Genomic DNA, 20,140 nt, shown 5'->3' with positions numbered 1-20,140 from the left:
ATGCATGCTGGATGTGAGGTCTGTGTGTCCCCCAGTAATACATGCTGGATGTGAGGTCTGTGTGTCCCCCCCAGTAATACATGCTGGATGTGAGGTCTGTGTGTCCCCCGTGTGTCCCCAGTAATGCATGCTGGATGTGAGGTCTGTGTGTCCCCCAGTAATACATGCTGGATGTGAGGTCTGTGTGTCCCCCCAGTAATACATGCTGGATGTGAGGTCTGTGTCCCCCCAGTAATACATGCTGGATGTGAGGTCTGTGTGTCCCCCAGTAATACATGCTGGATGTGAGGTCTGTGTGTCCCCCAGTAATACATGCTGGATGTGAGGTCTGTGTGTCCCCCAGTAATACATGCTGGATGTGAGGTCTGTGTGTCCCCCAGTAATACATGCTGGATGTGAGGTCTGTGTGTCCCCCCAGTAATACATGCTGGATGTGAGGTCTGTGTGTCCCCCAGTAATGCATGCTGGATGTGAGGTCTGTGTGTCCCCAGTAATACATGCCGGATGTGAGGTCTGTGTGTCCCCCCAGTAATACATGCCGGATGTGAGGTCTGTGTGTCCAGTAATACATGCTGGATGTGAGGCTGTGTGTCCCCAGTAATACATGCTGGATGTGAGGTCTGTGTGTCCCCCCATTAATACATGCCGGATGTGAGGTCTGTGTGTCCTCCAGTAATACATGCCGGATGTGAGGTATGTGTGTCCCCCCCAGTAATACATGCTGGATGTGAGGTCTGTATGTCCCCAGTAATACATGCTGGATGTGAGGGCTGTGTGTCCTCCAGTAATACATGCCGGATGTGAGGTCTGTGTGTCCCCCCATTAATACATGCCGGATGTGAGGTCTGTGTGTCCCCAGTAATACATGCTGGATGTGAGGTCTGTGTGTCCCCAGTAATACATGCTGGATGTGAGGTCTGTGTGTCCCCCCAGTAATACATGCTGGATGTGAGGTCTGTGTGTCCCCCCAGTAATACATGCTGGATGTGAGGTCTGTGTGTCCTCCAGTAATACATGCTGGATGTGAGGTCTGTGTGTCCCCCAGTAATACATGCCGGATGTGAGGTCTGTGTGTCCTCCAGTAATACATGCTGGATGTGAGGTCTGTGTGTCCCCCAGTAATACATGCTGGATGTGAGGTCTGTGTGTCCTCCAGTAATACATGCCGGATGTGAGGTCTGTGTCGCTAGTTCTCATGTATCAGTACAGCTTCATTTTGAACTGGGGCTGCCCTGGGTGCTCTACTCTCTGACTACATTTGGACACAGCCTATGTTATTTTCCCTCCTCCCTATCTTTTGCCCATCAGCTATCCTCCTCGGATGCTTTCTCCCCGCCACAACTTCTGATCTGCTGTGTACATCCTCCTCTCCCTTTCTGCTACTATCACTGACACTTTGAAGTGTAAGGGAGAAGCGAGTAGATGAAGTCAGGAGCAGTGTACCGCCATATCTATGTCAGATTTATCAGGACAGCTGACAAGGTGAAGAAGTTACATACACTTGATAAAAGGAAAAATCATAGGAAAGCTTTAAAGCGGCTCTGTCACCCGGACCAACCCTACCCCACCAGGCATATAGCCAGGTAGGGTTGATGACGCTGATTAATACAATATCTGACATGTCTGTTCGTGGTATCGTTGCGGAGAGAAATTAACTTTTACAATTATGCAAATGAACTGTTTTAGTGACGTCCCTGGTGCTTCATAACGATGCCCCTCTGCTTTTTGTCACGCCCCGCTGCCTTAAGATTGACAGCGCTAGACCGCACTTGTGTCCAAAATGGCGTATGTGCACAACATCTTCCCTTTTGCGCCATTCGGGACACGAGTGCGGCCTAGCGCAGTCAATCTTAAGGCAGCGGGGCGTGACAAAAAGCAGAGGGGCATCGTTATGGAGCTTGAATAGTTCATTTGCATAATTTTAAAAGTCCTTTTTTCCCCGCTACGATACAACCGACAGACATTAGACAAGTATCGTTTTAATCAGCGTCATCAACCCTACCAGGCTATACTCCTGGTAGAGTAGGGTTGATCCGGGTGACAGACTACTTGTCCTGGAACGGTCACCTTCTACAGGGCACTATGTACGGTAATGGGAGACTGCGGCTGTTCCCTGCCTGGTGTGTGGTAGGTCTGATTCCAGGAGCTTGCATTCTGATATGGGCAGAAGATTCTGCACCCACCGCCTGATTTCCTGGCATCTCCTCCGCACTGGAAGCTGAGAAGTGTCAGAACCTCCCGCTTCTATAATTGCCCCACAAGTTGCCAGGATTGCGCCTCATAAACAGACGCTGTCTGCCGCAGGTTTATTTTCATTTTCTTTCCTTACACAAAGTTTTCACAGGCCGGGAGCTTAGAATAACACGGCCAGCAATTACCTGCAGCAGCGTTCCTGCTGGCATCTGTGAGGGAGGAAGCAGAGGCTGGCGTGGGAGTACCAAACTGGAACTACAAGTCACAGGACGACTACAGTGCTGGTGGCCTATGGGGGCACTGTGGATGTCACTGTCATGGAGGCGCTGTGGATGTCACTGTCATGGAGGCGCTGTGGATGTCACTGTCATGGAGGCGCTGTGGATGTCACTGTCATGGAGGCGCTGTGGATGTCACTGTCATGGAGGCGCTGTGGATGTCCGTGTTATGGGGGCGCTGTGGATGTCCGTGTTATGGGGGCACTGTGGATGTCACTGTCATGGGGGCGCTGTGGATGTCACTGTTATGGGGGCGCTGTGGATGTCACTGTTATGGGGGCGCTGTGGATGTCTCTGTTATGGGGGCGCTGTGGATGTCTCTGTTATGGGGGCGCTGTGGATGTCTCTGTTATGGGGGCGCTGTGGATGTCTCTGTTATGGGGGCGCTGTGGATGTCTCTGTTATGGGGGCGCTGTGGATGTCTCTGTTATGGGGGCGCTGTGGATGTCTCTGTTCTGGGGGCGCTGGGGATGTCTCTGTTATGGGGGCGCTGTGGATGTCTCTGTTATGGGGGCGCTGTGGATGTCTCTGTTATGGGGGCGCTGTGGATGTCTCTGTTATGGGGGCGCTGTGGATGTCTCTGTTATGGGGGCGCTGTGGATGTCTCTGTTATGGGGGCGCTGTGGATGTCTCTGTTATGGTGGCGCTGTGGATGTCTCTGTTATGGTGGCGCTGTGGATGTCTCTGTTATGGTGGCGCTGTGGATGTCTCTGTTATGGTGGCGCTGTGGACGTCTCTGTTATGGGGGCACTGTGGATGTCTCTGTTATGGGGAAAGAGTACAGCTATAGGTGATGTACTGAGTGAGGAATCCTGTTAAGTACCGTATATACCATGTACCCTGATGACACTTCCTGCAGCTTCAGCTGAAGAGCCAAATACAGGGGCCCAAGAAACACTGGTTCATGAAGTCTGCAGGACGGGTACACAGAGGGTGGTGCGGTCCTGTGCCCCACGTGCAGCAGTGTGTATATATTGTACGTGTGTGTGTGTGTATATAGTGTATCAGTGTGTATATATTGTATCAGTGTGTACCTGTCTCTATAATCACTTGTCAGACCCCCCTCTCTGGAGCCCCAGGTGTTCCGACCGTCTCCTGCTGTAAATACATGGGGGCAGATTAATTGAGGAGCAGCAGACGAGGGGGCTGTTCAGTGGTCGGAGATGTCGCAGGTGCTCCTCACCCGCAGCGTCTCTGACACACATCATACAGATCATCAGCACAAGTAGCAGCCTCACTGACCCCTCCAAGAGGAGTGGGGGAGTAAACAGCAGCTGAGCGTCCATAATCCGGACGAATCCACCGCAGGTACCAAGATCGCCTGTCCATATCCACAACAAACACTGTGCTATTTCACCCCCAATTCTCAGCAGTAGAGTGGAATTGACAGGAGCATTATAACATGATAATACACTGCTCAAAAAAATAAAGGGAACACTTAAACAACACAATGTAACTCCAAGTCAATCGCACTTCTATGAAATCAAACTGTCCACTTAGGAAGCAACACTGAGTGACAATCAATTTCACATGCTGTTGTGCAAATGGGATAGACAGCAGGTGGAAATTATAGGCAATTAGCAAGACACCCCCAATAAAGGAGTGGTTCTGCAGGTGGTGACCACAGACAACTTCTCAGTTCCTATGCTTCCTGGCTGATGTTTTGGTCACTTTTGAATGCTGGCGGTGCTTTCACTCTAGTGGTAGCATGAGACGGGGCCTACAACCCACACAAGTGGCTCAGGTAGTGCAGCTTATCCAGGATGGCACATCAATGTGAGCTGTGGCAAGAAGGTTTGCTGTGTCTGTCAGCGTAGTGTCCAGAGCATGGAGGCGCTACCAGGAGACAGGCCAGTACATCAGGAGACGTGGAGGAGGCCGTAGGAGGGCAACAACCCAGCAGCAGGACCGCTACCTCCGCCTTTGTGCAAGGAGGAACAGGAGGAGCACTGCCAGAGCCCTGCAAAATGACCTCCAGCAGGCCACAAATGTGCATGTGTCTGCTCAAACGGTCAGAAACAGACTCCATGAGGGTGAAATGAGGGCCCGACGTCCAGAGGTGGGGGTTGTGCTTACAGCCCAACACCGTGCAGGACGTTTGGCATTTGCTAGAGAACACCAAGATTGGCAAATTCGCCACTGGCACCCTGTGCTCTTCACAGATGAAAGCAGGTTCACACTGAGCACATGTGACAGATGTGACAGAGTCTTGAGACGCCGTGGAGAACGTTCTGCTGCCTGCAACATCCTCCAGCATGACCGGTTTGGCATTGGGTCAGTAATGGTGTGGGGTGGCATTTCTTTGGAGGGCCGCACAGCCCTCCATGTGCTCGCCAGAGGTAGCCTGACTGCCATTAGGTACCGAGATGAGATCCTCAGACCCCTTGTGAGACCATATGCTGGTGCGGTTGGCCCTGGGTTCCTCCTAATGCAAGACAATGCTAGACCTCATGTGGCTGGAGTGTGTCAGCAGTTCCTGCAAGACGAAGGCATTGATGCTATGGACTGGCCCGCCCGTTCCCCAGACCTGAATCCAATTGAGCACATCTGGGACATCATGTCTCGCTCTATGCACCAACGTCACGTTGCACCACAGACTGTCCAGGAGTTGGCAGATGCTTTAGTCCAGGTCTGGGAGGAGATCCCTCAGGAGACCGTCCGCCACCTCATCAGGAGCATGCACAGGCGTTGTAGGGAGGTCATACAGGCACGTGGAGGCCACACACACTACTGAGCCTCATTTTGACTTGTTTTAAGGACATTACATCAAAGTTGGATCAGCCTGTAGTGTGTTTTTTCCACTTTAATTTTGAGGGTGACTCCAAATCCAGACCTCCATGGGTTGAAAAATTTGATTTCCATTTTTTAATTTTTGTGTGATTTTGTTGTCAGCACATTCAACTATGTAAAGAACAAAGTATTTCAGAAGAATATTTAATTAATTCAGATCTAGGATGTGTTATTTATGTGTTCCCTTTATTTTTTTGAGCAGTGTATATATCATCTGTGAGACAGTGACAGATCTCACGCAGGTTGGAGGCAAGGAAGGGGTGGATAGTTCCGTCCACGCCCCTATTCCACCACAGGTGAGAGTAGCTGGAGGTAGTCAGGCTGGCATAAGGCACCTCCCAGGGTGTCAGCAAGGGGGGAGTGTGTTACCTGTGGACAGAGGCCTGGAGGCTCTGTCAGTGTGCTATCAGCTGGGCAACGCTGAGGGACCGCGAGGCTGGGAGATAGCCTGGAGTCGGGGGACGCAGAGATGCCTGGGAGGGTCGCAGGGCCATAGTCAGGCGGACTACTGAGCCCCAATCCCCCACAAGAAACAGTGAACTAGAGACAGTGGGCGTACTGTGCTCTGTACAGCCAGGAGGCTGTGGGACATTGGCAGGGAAAGCCGCACAAGTTCACACGGTGTGAGCTGTGACCTAGGTGAGTCAGGAAACTCTGTGTTAGTAAGAGCCTAGCCGGGCAAGTGTTTATTATTTTATTTTCATTTACTTACATAGTATGGCTCCACCTGGTGCTCATTTACTTGCATATTATGGCACCCCCTGGTGTTTATTTACTTACATAGTATGTCTCCACCTGGTGTTCAGTTACTTACATAGTATGGCGCCCCCTGGTGTTCATTTACTTACATAGTATGTCTCCACCTGGTGTTCATTTACTTACATAGTATGTCTCCACCTGGTGTTCAGTTACTTACATAGTATGGCGCCCCTTGGTGTTCATTTACTTACATAGTATGTCTCCACCTGGTGTTCAGTTACTTACATAGTATGTCTCCACCTGGTGTTCAGTTACTTACATAGTATGTCTCCACCTGGTGTTCAGTTACTTACATAGTATGGCGCCCCCTGGTGTTCATTTACTTACATAGTATGTCTCCACCTGGTGTTCAGTTACTTACATAGTAAGGCTACACCTGGTGTTCAGTTACTTACATAGTATGGCTCCACCTGGTGTTCATTTACTTACATAATATGGCGTCACCTGGTGTTCATTTACTCAGCTAGTATGGCACTCCCTTGCAGGGTAGCCAATAGGAACAGCTAATGATAGCTGTTGATAAAAGTTGACATTTATTTTTATTTTGTTTATTTTATTTTTGCTATTCAACCAATATTGTGGATATTTATTTTTTATTTGCTATATAAGCCGCAAGGTTTGACTGAAGCATGGAGCAATCCAGATTGAATAAATAAGATGGGTCAAGCTATTTGTCCCATGCTGCATAATATGGGATACAAAACGGCAAACTGACATATTTTATCATATGAAGAGGTCCTTTACATCTATCAATTAAAATATATAAGGAATTCTTTTCATAAATCGCAGGGTCTGAACGGGATATGAACCATTGCGATTAAATGGATCAGAATCCTAGAGCACAAAACAACATGGTGCCACATACCCAAATCGATATGTATGGGTATTCTGTAGGAGTTATTAAATAAGATGTAATTTATCCTGAACTAGGCAATATATGATGTGTGTGACACAGTGAGAGGTTTTATCTAGGAAAACAGGTATTTTCCTCCCAGAATGTGCTGCTGGGCTGATTTACAGCCAGGTGAGGTCAAATACCGGACCAGATTTTAAGTGCCGGTCCAGGTTTTGGCAGCACCTGGCTGTCCTTAAATAGGCAGCTGGGCTCAGAAGCCATGCTACTGTGTTGGGATCTGGGAGCCTTGTGTCTGGATGAAGTCTTGCTACCTGTTTGGCGTGAAAACAGGTTGATGCTGCTATAGTCAAGGACTCTTTGAGGTAGAATTGCCGCTTGTGAATTACCACCAACACCGCAAGGTGACTTTTTGTTGGATTATGACACTTACCTAAAGTGTAAATAAAACACTGAACTGTTTGATCCAAAGAACTTGTTGTTGCCTCTGTACTGCGTCCGCCAATCCTGTGTGGGGACTCGCTTTGGTACAATTGGTGGAAGATGCGGGCAAGAGCAGTGAGGCTGGCGTGAATGCCGATTTTGGTTTCTGCATTTTTCAGGCACGGAAGTGGGAGACACTCCGTCGGAGGCTCTGCTGGACTTAGGGAGTCTGGTGACCCTAGTAAGGGCTACCCTGGTGCGGTCCCCTGAGTATACTGGCCGGAAAGTCGGGGTGATGTGCATCCACAGAGACTTAAAAGACTACCCCATCGCTCTGGTGTCTCTAACTACGGTGGCTGGTAGATGGAACCACGAGGAGGCTGTCGCCACCAATTTACATTATGAACTCATAATAGGGAGAGACTTCCCGGCACTCTGGCCTGCTATAAGAGTGACTGATGCCCATGAGACAGGGGTAACCCTAGCAGAGTGGCCCGGCTCAGAGGGGAGACCAGAACCATGGGAACCTGAGACCGAAGGGCCAGCGGTAGGGGTGACCGCCACTTCGGTGGAAGGGGGGAGACATACCCGCTAAGTGTGATGCTGGGAGACGTGGAGGACTTCCTGTCGGGTCCTGAATTGGCAGATCTCAATGTCTCCGGGGATAATTTTGGTACCACCCAACGTCGGGACCCAACCCTATCCCGCACCTGGGAAAATGTGTTAATAGTAGATGGTGAACCACAACAATCAGGGGCAGAGTCAGTGTTTCCCCGTTTTGTGGTTCAGCAGGATATGTTGTATCAGGTAAACCAACTACGGGGTGAGCCTATTGAACAGTTGGTGGTCCCCAAGGCTTATCGCAAGCAACACGTTCTCGGGGGTCACCTGGGGCTGCAGAAAACTCAGGATCGTATTCTACAGCGGTTTTACTGGCCCAGCATATTCAAAGAAATGGAAGAGTTTTGTAAGTCTTGCCCGACCTGCCAGATAACTAGCCCCCAGCACATTTTCCGCAGTCCTCTCGTACCTCTCCCGATTATCGAAATACCGTTTGACCCAATAGCTATGGACCTCATAGGCCCAGTACCGAAGTCCGCCAGAGGCGGTGCCACTGCGACATACCTCGGCCAAACTCATAGCTAAGGAGTTAATAGAGATGTTTTCCCGAGTAGGACTACCTAAAGAGGTTCTGACAGACCAAGGGACCCTGTTTATGTCCAAGGTGATGAGGGAACTCTGTAAGTTGCTGCACATAAAACGGCTACGGACGTCCATGTATCACCCGCAAACAGACGGTCTGGTAGAACGGTTTAACCAGACATTAAAAAATATGTTGAAAAAGGTGATGTCTAAAGATGGGAAGGACTGGGACCTCCTTCTGCCCTATCATGTTCGCAGTGCGAGAGGTGCCCCAGGCCTCTACTAGGTTCTCGCCTTTCGAACTGCTATATGGCATTCACCCTCGCGATCTCTTGAACGTGGCCAAAGAGGCGTGGGAACAACAACCCACTCCACGTAAAAGTGTTATTGAGTACGTTACCCAGATGCAAGATCGGATAGAGACAGTCTTACCTCTTGTTAGGGAGCATATGGAGGCCGCTCAGCGAGTCCAGAGTCGGGTCTATAATCGGCAGGCTCGGGTACGGATCTTTAATCATGGTAAACAGGTTTTGATTCTGGTGCCAACAGTGGACAGTAAGTTCCTGGCTAGGTGGCAGGGGCCCTACGAGGTACTCGAGAAAATTGGAGATATAAACTACAAGGTACTCCAGCCAGGGCGGCGAAAGCAAGTGCAGGTTTACCATGTGAATTTACTCAAACCGTGGAAAAATAGGGAAGCCTGTACAGAAGACAGCCCGCGGCCTGGTTTTCTAGGAGAAGAGGTACCGGCCAGTCTGTCTGATGCAAGAGAGGCGGCTGCCACAGTAAAAATTGCTGACAGTGTCACGGGTAGAGTCACAGGAATAAATATAGAGAGGAGGTGCACCCCCTGAGCTGCCACCCAGTCCCCTGTCCCTGCCTACTTGCACCACCCGCCCTAGGTGATGGAGCGCAACTGGGCGACAGTCCCTAACCTACTAAGTGCAAGCAGAAAGAAAGAGACAGCAGGGAAGAGGACAGCCACTGAGAAGTTACAATAAGCGGACAAGAGGTAGAACAAAAACAGAAGGCGAGGCAGGTCAACCAGCCGAGGTCAGTCCAGGAGGTCACGTCAGAACAAGGGAAGAGGCAAAGACAAATCCGTAAACAAGCCGAGGTCAAAATCCGAGAGGTAGAGTCAAGGTACAGGGAGCAGGCAGAAGAGGTGGCAGAAGGCGGATGGAGGTTCAATTCCAGAGGTAGCTTAATAACAATAAAGTACACAGCCTATAGGACGAAAATCACAGGCAACCTGTAGCCAGCAGGCCGCCTGTATTTATAGTGGGGAGTGAGGGTCATGTGACATGGCCAGCGTCACATGACAACAGAAAGAAGTTGAGCACCGAGTGATCAGCTCGGCGCTCAAGGCAGACCTAGGAGCAGGGAGCCTCCCAGCTAGCAAGGCCACCCTGGGAACGAGGCCAAACACAGATCCTCGCTCCCAAAGCTAAGCAGCAGGTCTGCGGCTGATGGGAGACCGAGTGCGCCTTCGGCGCCCCATTACAGACAGCCTCTCCTCTGAACAGACTCAGGAGGCCAGTGAGTTCGTTAGTTGTAACACGGATGTCCCTGGACGCACTTCCATAATTCAGCATGACATTGTCACTGAGCCTCAGGCAAAAGTCCGGTTAAAACCATATCGGGTACCCGAGGGTGCAGCTAGATGTCATTGAGGAGTCAAAAAGTGAGTGGGCCAGTCCTATAGTATTAATACCCAAGCCGGACGGGAAGTTGCGGTGCTGTAACGACTTTCGAAAACTTAACGAGGTTTCCAAATTCGATGCGTATTCCATGCCTCGGGTGGATGAGCTCATCGAGGGGTTAGGACAAGCACGGTATTTTTCTGTTTTGGACCTCACAAAAGGGTAATAGCAGGTGCCCTTAATGGAGGCTGCCAAAGAGAAAACTGCCTTCATCACACCTGAGGGGCTGTATCAATATAAGGTCTTACCCTTTGGTCTGCATGGCGCCCTCGCCACTTTTCAGCAATTAATAGAAACATAGAATGTGTCGGCAGATAAGAACCATTTGGCCCATCTAGTCTGCCCAATATGCTGAATCCTATGAATAGCCCTTGTCCCCATCTTATATGAAGGATGGCCTTATGCCTATCCCATGCATGCTTAAACTCCTTCACTGTATTTGCAGCTACCACTTCTGCAGGAAGGCTATTCCATGCCTTCGTGCTTCGTCCACATCGTTGGTACGGTTGGGCTTACCTGGACGATATTGTCATCCACAGTACCGACTGGGAAAGTTACCTACCCAAAGTGCAGGCTGTAGTGGACTCCCTTCGGAAAGCTGGCCTAACCGCTAACCCAAAAATATGTGTGATAGGGTTAGAAGAGTACCTGGGGTATGTCATTGGGCGCGGAGTCATCAAACCCCAAGTGAACAAAATAGAGGCGATACAGAATTGGCCCCGACCTGTCACCTCTAAACAAATAAAGTCATTCTTGGGAATGGTGGGCTATTACATGGGGTTTGTTCCCCACTTTGCTACTTTAGCCGCGCCCTTGACAGGACTCTTGAAGGGACACAAGTGATGGTTCGCTGGGATGACCGGGTGGAAGAGCCGTTCTCCGCTTTGAAGTCGGCCCTGTGCGGGTCCCCGGTTTTGGTGACGCCCGACTTCAAAAAGTAGTTTATAGTACAGACCGATGCCTCCGAAGTAGGTCTCGGTGCTGTACTGTCTCAGAAAGTCAATGGGGTGGAGCATCCTGTTTTGATCAGCCGTAAGCTTACCCCAGCCAAGACCCGGTACAGTACAGTGGAGAGAGAGTGCCTGGCCATCAAGTGGGCACTAGAATCTCTCCACTATTTATTGGGGAGAAAGTTCCGCCTGGTGACCGACCACTCCTCTCTCAAGTGGATGAGCCAGGCCAAGGACAGAAATGGCCGGGTAACCTGATGGTTTCTCTCCCTACAAATCTTTACGTTTTCGGTGGAACACAGGGCAGGCCGGTTACATCGAAACGCGGATGCCCTGTCCCAGGTACACTGTATGGCGTGTGTTCACCCCCTCAGGGTTGAAGAAAGGGGGGTGTATGTGACACAGTGAGATGTTTTGTCTGGGAAAACAGGTATTTTCCTCCCAGCATGTACTGCTGGGCTGATTTACAACCAGGTGAGGTCAAATACTGGACTGGATTTTAAGTCCCAGTCCAGGTTTTGGCAGCACCTGGCTGTCCTTAAATAGGCAGCTGGGCTCAGAAGCCATGCTACTGTGTTGGGATCTGGAAGCCTTGTGTCTGGATGAAGTCTTGCTACCTGTTTGGCGTGAAAACAGGTTGATGCTGCTATGGTCAAGGACTCTTTGAGGTAGAATTGCCGCATGGTGTGAATTACCACCAACACCGCAAGGTGACTTTTTGTTGGATTATGACTGCTTGTTTTGTCACTTGCATAAAGTGTGAATAAAACACTGAACTTTTTGATCCAAAGAACTTGTTGTAGCCTCTATACTGCGTCCGCTAATCCTGTCTACCAGAGCGAAACCCCACATATGCAATATGAAAATCTGATAGTATACAATAGAAATGTGTGTATGTGAAACTGTCAAACAGAGACTGTGTATGGGAATCACAATATCTGAACAAGGTTTAACAAGTAACAAACATTTTATAGTCCGGTCCAGGGTTTTGATAATAAGACCGGTCCGATTCAGGTTGGCTCAGGTGTTAGAGATTATGTTATTTCTATATAAGTCACAATTTTGTCCCCAGTTCTCACTACCTTTTTTGACCACTGAGGAAGAAACCTATAACTGTTTGAAATGTGTCTGGGAAAGAGAAAAAAAACAGCATTACATTGCCCTTCAATACATCCCCCACAGCCTCGTTGCTGAAGCTGGGCCACAAGTTGAGATCATCTCTATAGCTACCATGTAGATAGTAAGGAACCAAGCGCATGGGCATGAAGGGAGAAGGGCCTCGGGGAAGTTCTAAGAGGGGGGATACATTGTTCCAGGCACCACAAATACCAAGGTATGTAGGGTTCGATCTATAACCCATAGTGTCAACAGAAGATGGGGTTGTCCAAAGTCTAGCCAACTCCGACGGGCCCCATGTGTTGCCAACTATATGGCAGCCCAATTTGCGAGAGTAGGGGTTCAGTATTTCGGAGTGTTACCGCATTAGGTTAGCTAGGTAATAATTCTGTATGTCTGGCAAACCGAAACACCCTCTAGAAATTGGTTGGAAGAGGAGATTGTAAGACACACGAGGCCTAGTATTCCTCCAAAGATGAAGAGTCTGCGCACTTGCAACAGATATGATTTGGGTAGGGAAATAAGCAGGGTCTGAAGAATGCAAAGTAGTTTAGGGAGAACATAAGTCTATAATAGTTTTTTCCTGCCTATCCAAGAAAGGTGGGGAATCTTTAAGTCCATTAATTGTACACGGATGTCAGATAGAAGGGCAGAGTAATTTAAATGAAATAATTGGCTGGGGTCTTTAGATTAACACCTAGGTATTTAATATGGGAATGTGCCCATTTGAAGGGAAAGGTGATAGACAATGAAGAAATGGTGTTAGTTGGTACATTGATTCCCATAGCCGAGCACTTGGGGAGATTTATTTTAAAATTGGACAAGTGGCCAAAATCATGTAATAGTTTTAAGATCTCTGGGAAGGCGGTAACTGGATCAGACAGAATCGGCAACATATCGTCGGCAAAGGCTGCCACCGAGTGTTGTATGGAACCAATTATTAATCCCTTTGATTAACCCTGAATAAGGGTCTCCAGACAAAGTATAAAGATGGTAGGGGACAATGGGCAGCCCTGGCGAGTGCCATTAGAGATGTTGAAATGAGGGGAAAGTATGCCATTGACCTGCACTCTTGCATGAGGGGCAGAGTACAGGGACAGCACCGTCCCAACAAACTTAGGGTGGAATCCGAGTCTGTGTAGGGTAGCCTCCATAAATCTCCAGTCTACCCTGTCAAAAGCCTTCTCGGCATCTGTGCTCATCAGAGTCAGGCTGCTATTAGTGTGCAGAGCATGTTGTATTAACATCTGGACTCTGAAGGTGCTGTCCCCGCACTCCCGCCCCCCAACAAAACCAGTCTGCTCAGGAGAAACAAGGTCTTGTAAAAATGGGGCAATTTTATGTGCCAATAATTTGGCCCATAACTTAGTGTCTGTGTTCAAGAGGGATATAGGTCTGTAGTTAGAGGGAAGTTCAGGGTCTTTATTCGGATTTGGTAGGACCACGATATGAGCCTCTAATGCTTGTTTGGCAGGCGGAGACCCCCCCTAACAAAGAAGTAAAGTATGTCACCAGATGTGGGCCTAATACAGGGAAAAACTTTTTATAATATATGATCGGCAGGCCATCGGGACCTGGGCTTTTACCAGAAGGGGTTGAATTTAGTATTTTTTGAACTTCAGGTAAGGTGATAGGAGAGATCAGGGATTCACTGTCTTCCTGTGAAAGTACTGGTAGGTTGAGAGATACCAAGAACTTTTTAGTAAGATCAATCCTGTCCTGAATGGTATCCGGGGACTCATCTGTTCGGATATTGTACAAGGCAGTGTAATATGAGGTGAAAATCTTGGCTATTCTTTGAACATCAGACACTAATTCCCCTCTATCACAACGCATCTTAGCTATATAGGACTGTTCATTTTGTTTTTTGACAAGAGCCGACATCAATCTGTTCCCTTTGTTCCCATGAGCATATTGTTTGTGCCTGACTCTTACATAAGCCTTGGCGGCTTTTATATTTAATAAATCTTTCAGATCTCCCCTACGAGCTAACAGGGTATGTAAGTCCTTGACTGCCAGGGATCTTTTGTGGGCCTGCTCCAATAGTGCTATTTGGGACAATAAGGAGTTTAGGCAAGTTTCACGCATTTTCTTTAAGTGGGAGCCCAAGGCTATAAATTCGCCACGCATAACTGCTTTATGGGCTTCCCAGATTGAAGCTGGGGAGGCTTCAGATACAGCATTAAGTGTAAAATAATTTGTCAATGTGTTAGTTAAGGTGTCAGATTGTGCCTGGGTGTCTAAAAGTGTAGGATTAAGTGTCCAAATCCATTCCCTGCCAGAGACCCCCGGGACAGTAAAGGGGAGGAACACAGGGGCGTAGTCCGAAAAAGTGATACCGTGAATTTCCGCTGTATGTACATGGGGCAATAACCTATCTGACATGAGAAGATAATCAAGTCGTTGGTATGACTTATGCGGATGTGAGTAATAGGAATAATCTCTCCTATTGTCACCGCCAGATCTCTGAGAAGGTCTGACATACGTTCTTCAGTACCTCTTGCATGATGTTCTTTTGTTTTGGTTTCGTCATCTCTCCTCCCTCTCCCAGCAGTGATCGCCTCCCTTTATATCCCCTCCCATACTGCTTCACTTTGCAGTTTATACCACTTCCTGGATTGTGCTCACTGCTAGATGCTGCAACTGCTGGTTCCTCAGATAAGTCTATTCCTTTATTTGTGTTTTCCTGTTGGCTTGATTCTAGGTGACCCTGACTCCCTCCGTATTGAGTGCAGGGAACCGGTGGTCGTGTCCCCTCACTATTATAGGGTTTTCAGGTGTCACACAGTCTACAGTCGTGGCCAAAAGTTTTGAGAATGATAGTTTTCACAAAGTCTGCTGCTAAACTGCTTTTAGATCTTTGTTTCAGTTGTTTATGTGATGTAGTGAAATATAATTACACGCACTTCATACGTTTCAAAGGCTTTTATCGACAATTACGTGACATTTATGCAAAGAGTCAGTATTTGCAGTGTTGGCCCTTCTTTTTCAGGACCTCTGCACTCCGACTGGGCATGCTCTCAATCATCTTCTGGGCCAATTCCTGACTGATAGCAACCCATTCTTTCATAATCACTTCTTGGAGTTTGTCAGAATTAGTGGGTTTTTGTTTGTCCACCCGCCTTTTGAGGATTGACCACAAGTTCTCAATGGGATTAAGATCTGGGGAGTTTCCAGGCCATGGACCCAAAATGTCACTTAGTTATCACTTTTGCCTTATGGCACGGTGCTCCATCGTGCTGGAAAATGCATTGTTCTTCACCAAACTGTTGTTGGATTATTAGAAGAAGTTGCTGTTGGAGGGTGTTTTGGTGCCATTCTTTATTCATGGCTGTGTTTTTGGGCAAAATAGTGAGTGAGCCCACTCCCTTGGATGAGAAGCAACCCCACACATGAATGGTCTCAGGATGCTTTACTGTTGGCATGACACAGGACTGATGGTAGCGCTCACCTTTTCTTCTCCGGACAAGCCTTTTTCCAGATGCCCCAAACAATCGGAAAGAGGCTTCATCGGAGAATATGACTTTGCCCCAGTCCTCAGCAGTCCATTCACCATACTTTCTGCAGAAGATCAATCTGTCCCTGATGGTTTTTTTGGAGAGAAGTGGCTTCTTTGCTGCCCTTCTTGACACCAGGCCATCTTCCAAAAGTCTTCGCCTCACTGTGCGTGCAGATGCGCTCACACCTGCCTGCTGCCATTCCTGAGCAAGCTCTGCACTGGTGGCACTCCGATCCCGCAGCTGAATCCTTTTTAGGAGACAATCCTGGCGCTTGCTGGACTTTCTTGGACGCCCTGAAGCCTTCTTAACAAGAATTTAACCTCTTTCCTTGAAGTTCTTGATGATCCTATAAATTGTTGATTGAGGTGCAATCTTAGTAGCCACAATAGCCTTGCCTGTGAAGCCATTTTTATGCAACGCAATGATGGCTGCACACGTTTCTTTGCAGGTCACCATGGTTAACAATGGAAGAACAATGATTTCAAGCATCACCCTCCTTTTAACATGTCAAGTCTGCCATTTTAACCCAATCAGCCTGACATAATGATCTCCAGCCTTGTGCTCGTCAACATTCTCACCTGAGTTAACAAGACGATTACTGAAATGATCTCAGCAGGTCCTTTAATGACAGCAATGAAATGCAGTGGAAAGGTTTTTTGGGGATTAAGTTAATTTTCATGGCAAAGAAGGACTATGCAATTCATCTGATCACTCTTCATAACATTCTGGAGTATATGCAAATTGCTATTATAAAAACTTAAGCAGCAACTTTTCCAATTTCCAATATTTATGTAATTCTCAAAACTTTTGGCCACGACTGTAGGTACGGGAGCATGCAACTTTCTATCATTAAGATCTTTGCATGGGCTGAGCAGTCAGGGAGAGCTCTAGGGCTTTTGTAGGGCTCTCCCATATGTTCCTTAGTTTGGGATCAAGTCAGTTGGATCTTTATTTGTGACTTCTAGTTTTCTGCAACACCATCCGTGACACCTATCTGCGTGTATGACATCACATACACCCAAACCTCTGATTCTGCCAAGTATCCCCCTCAATGCCCTATAGGAGACCGCGGAACTGCGAGTGGATGCATCTAGGAGAGGGTTGAGGGTTAGGTTAAAATCCCCACCTATTATCAATAGACCAGAGGAAAATATGGATATTTTATGCAAGATCTTGTTCAGCCATTTAGAAGTATTGCTGTTAGGGGCGTAAAGGTTACATAAGGTGACCCCCACACCTCCCAGCTTACCCTTTAGAAGCAGGTACCTCCCCACGGGGTCCGCAATCTCCGCCAGCACACAGAAGGGAACACTTTTATGCACTCCAATGCTAACACCCCTAGAAGAAGCAGAATCATAGCAGGAATGATACCATGTTTGAAAAGAAGAGCGAGCAAGATTAGGGACCTGACCTTTCTTAAAATGCGTTTCTTGTAACATTGCTATCTGCGTTTTACCTGATCTTCAAATCTGAAAAATGAGACTTCTCTTAATAGGGTTATTACACCCATTCACGTTGAAGGTAGTCACATTCAATTTTAGAACGGCCATCTTAATTATACATAGGACGTAAAAAGCTGTGTGTCACATGTTCTATGATCCAACATTGAGAACCAAACAACAACTAAAAGGAGCTTATAAAACCAAAAGGCTCCATAAGTATGCATTCTGACTGTGTACAGAAACGCGTGAATAGGGCAGAGCACTAACATGGGTTAGCCTCATCTGCCCAAGCCTCCAGTAAATGAGCCCATTATTTGAGTGGTAAGGTAAATGGACTAACCTAGGGGAGATCATAATGGCATTATCTATCATAGCATAAAGAGACCTAGGCCCCAGCATTTACAGAGAACCCAGACAAGTGAAGGGAAGATAAGGATAGGAGATGGGAGTAGGAGATGGTGGGGGATTGCTCCTAAGGAGGCCTAGAATGACAAATTATCAATAAAGAGACCTCTATGGGAGGTTTAGATTGAGAGGATGTCAACATATAAGGGGTATGACCCCGTTCAATCATTAGAGTCCATCTGGGAGAGCCCGTTGTGTCTTCTGTTCTTCTGCCTCTTCACAGTGGACCACTTGGGAGGAACTTGTAGAGGAGGTAAGTCTTCTTCCAGGGGATCCAGGAAGATAGAACCATAGGCTCCAGGCTTAAAGGTTCTCATATCTGCCTCAAGTCCTCTGGTGAGCGAATAGTGTAGCGTCTGTTCCCATGTGTGATAAGGAGACCGAAGGGGAACAGCCACCGGTACATGATTTTAGAGGAGCGCAAAAGATCTCTGAGAGGTTTTAATATTCTCCTTTTCTGGAGGGTAGAGGATGCAAGATCTTGGTAAATTTGTATCTTGGAGCCCAGAAGCTGGATATCCCCCATAGATCTGGATCTCTGTAAAATAGCTTCAGTGTCCCGGAAACTTAGCAAACCGCATATTATGTCCCTGGGGTCATCAGAAGGAAGAGGTTGAGGGCGTAATGCTCTGTGGACTCTATCACCACTTGTACGGCCCGCTCCGGACCCAGCAATAACCCAAACAGCTCCTTCTTGACGGTAAATAAGTCCTCCCTATCTGTAGCTTTAGGAAGGTTTCTGATTCTTAGGTTTTTCCTATGGCTTCTATTCTCTTGGTCTTCCAGGAGTAATAAAGAGTTGTTAATCGCCGTGCGGCGAGTGTCCAAGGTGACTCTAACTGCTGAATTAAATGTAAGCAGTGCGTCCTGGTTCTGTTCCAGAGACTCCACTCTCCCCAATATGGCGGACCCCCGTTTTAATTACCGCTAGATCAGCGGCTATAGGGGCCAGGGCCCTCTGCAGAGCCTCGTCCAGATAGCATCTGGTAAGAGTGGTGGAACCGCTCACCTCTTGGCTCAGAGGGGAGATCACCTCTGTTGCGTCGGTGTCCAGCGCTCGATTTTCGGTAAGATGGTGCGCTGAGTCTTTCAGCCGGGGCGCCATCTTGGTAGCGCACCCGGCCTGCTGAAACGGCTGATTAACTTCTCCATGTCTTTCTGGAGCGGGGAGTCGTCTGAAGGAGCCTTCAATGCGTCCCAGGGAGTTTTTCGGTTGGATTTTAACCATCCTGGTAAGGTTAGTGTGCTTGGTTAAGGGCTTTGTTGAGGCTTGGTGGCGGGAGCGCTACTCACGAGCTTCCACCATCCAGCGCGGTCAGGCTCTGCCCCCCCCCCACACACACACAATCAGCTTCTCAAAGACCTTCAGAACACATGCGCCAGGTATCAAGTGTCGGCACCAACGCGCATACAGATCGCGGATACAAGCGGCCTGAGCAGCAGAGCGATTCATACAAACAAGGTCACGTATGTATCAATTGTTATTGAAATCTACAATAACTTTGGAATCCTGGTAAGCGGACAACATCATTATTTGCCAGACTACAATATATAACTGCTTGCATTATTTATGGAACCGAGCTATCGAGTAACAACTATAGGAACCTCAATAATAACCGCGTCTCATATGAAAACCAGCTTAAGTGGTAATTTCAGGACTGAATAAATAGTGACTTTGCAAGATATAAAACAGCCACAATAGGTTTATATTTAATTGACTGTGAATGCTACTCTGAATAAGCAAACCCCAATAGGATACCCTGCTAGCATCTGTTACTATTGCTGTGGAACATACTGCGCGAGCTCCGCACTGACCATAAACAGGGGGACCGTGACTATATTTTATGTTATGATAAATGACGGTATACATAAAGTCTATATTATTATTTTAAGACATTTTAGTTATTTGTGTTTTATTATATAGGAACTTTTTGAGATATATGTATGATATATGAGTATATGTCTATTGTTTTTAAAAGTGATTAAATGGTATTATATTTGTGGTATAGAGCCGGCCAATTATTATACATTTCATGATAATAGCTAGGTGGTATAGCAGGCTGAGCTATAGTCCGGTGAGCTTCCTTATTTGTATTTTGTATTGTTATTTTTTTCTGCCAGGCTGGTCAGTAAAGAGTAGAACCTCGGCAGTCCATGGCAGTATACCTGAGAAGACTCCTTCTGCAGGGGAAGTGAGAAGGGACCATATTGTTAGCCACCAGAGGGGGAAGGAGACTGATTCTGTCCAGAGCCCTTCCCAAAACGAGTGTATATTAGCTTTGAACAGCCTTTTGGGTGTTTTTGGTTGAAAAATCATTCCTAGGAAGACCCCTTTCATGTGATGCCTTGGACCTGAAACTGGAGGGGGGGGGGGGGGGGGGGGGGGGGGGGGGTCGGGGTTACTCACATTTCTGTGATCTTCCCAAGTCTCTGAAAGGCTCCAGATTCCACTTTCCTCAGTTCAGTGTCCAGCGTGATAAAACTGCAGAGAGCAGAAACCACCGCTTTATATACTATCCGATATACTGTGCTGTAATCATTCTGTATACAAGCCTGTACCAAAGAGTGAGTGGGAGTACGGAGGG

General features: G+C 47.8%; 2 protein-coding genes across 2 annotated transcripts in view; one reads left to right on the top strand and one right to left on the bottom strand.

Annotated features, from left to right (window-relative positions):
* Positions 1-20,140, bottom strand: part of TSHR (thyroid stimulating hormone receptor) — a 47,998-nt gene that overhangs the window by 14,880 nt on the left and 12,978 nt on the right. Inside the window, exon 4 of the mRNA XM_040411242.1 lies at positions 19,963-20,037. Coding sequence (XP_040267176.1) covers positions 19,963-20,037 — 75 coding nt within the window. The remainder of the gene's footprint in view (positions 1-19,962; positions 20,038-20,140) is intronic.
* CEP128 (centrosomal protein 128) overlaps positions 2,284-20,140 on the top strand; it is a 182,941-nt gene continuing 165,084 nt past the window's right edge. The window contains exon 1 of the mRNA XM_040411239.1: positions 2,284-2,304. The gene's annotated coding sequence lies outside the window, so the exon portion shown is untranslated. The remainder of the gene's footprint in view (positions 2,305-20,140) is intronic.

Source organism: Bufo bufo, chromosome 11 (genome assembly GCF_905171765.1).
Source record: "Bufo bufo chromosome 11, aBufBuf1.1, whole genome shotgun sequence".
NCBI lineage: Eukaryota > Metazoa > Chordata > Amphibia > Anura > Bufonidae > Bufo > Bufo bufo.
Note: the sequence above shows the minus strand (reverse complement) of the source record. Positions and strands in the feature narration are given on the sequence as shown.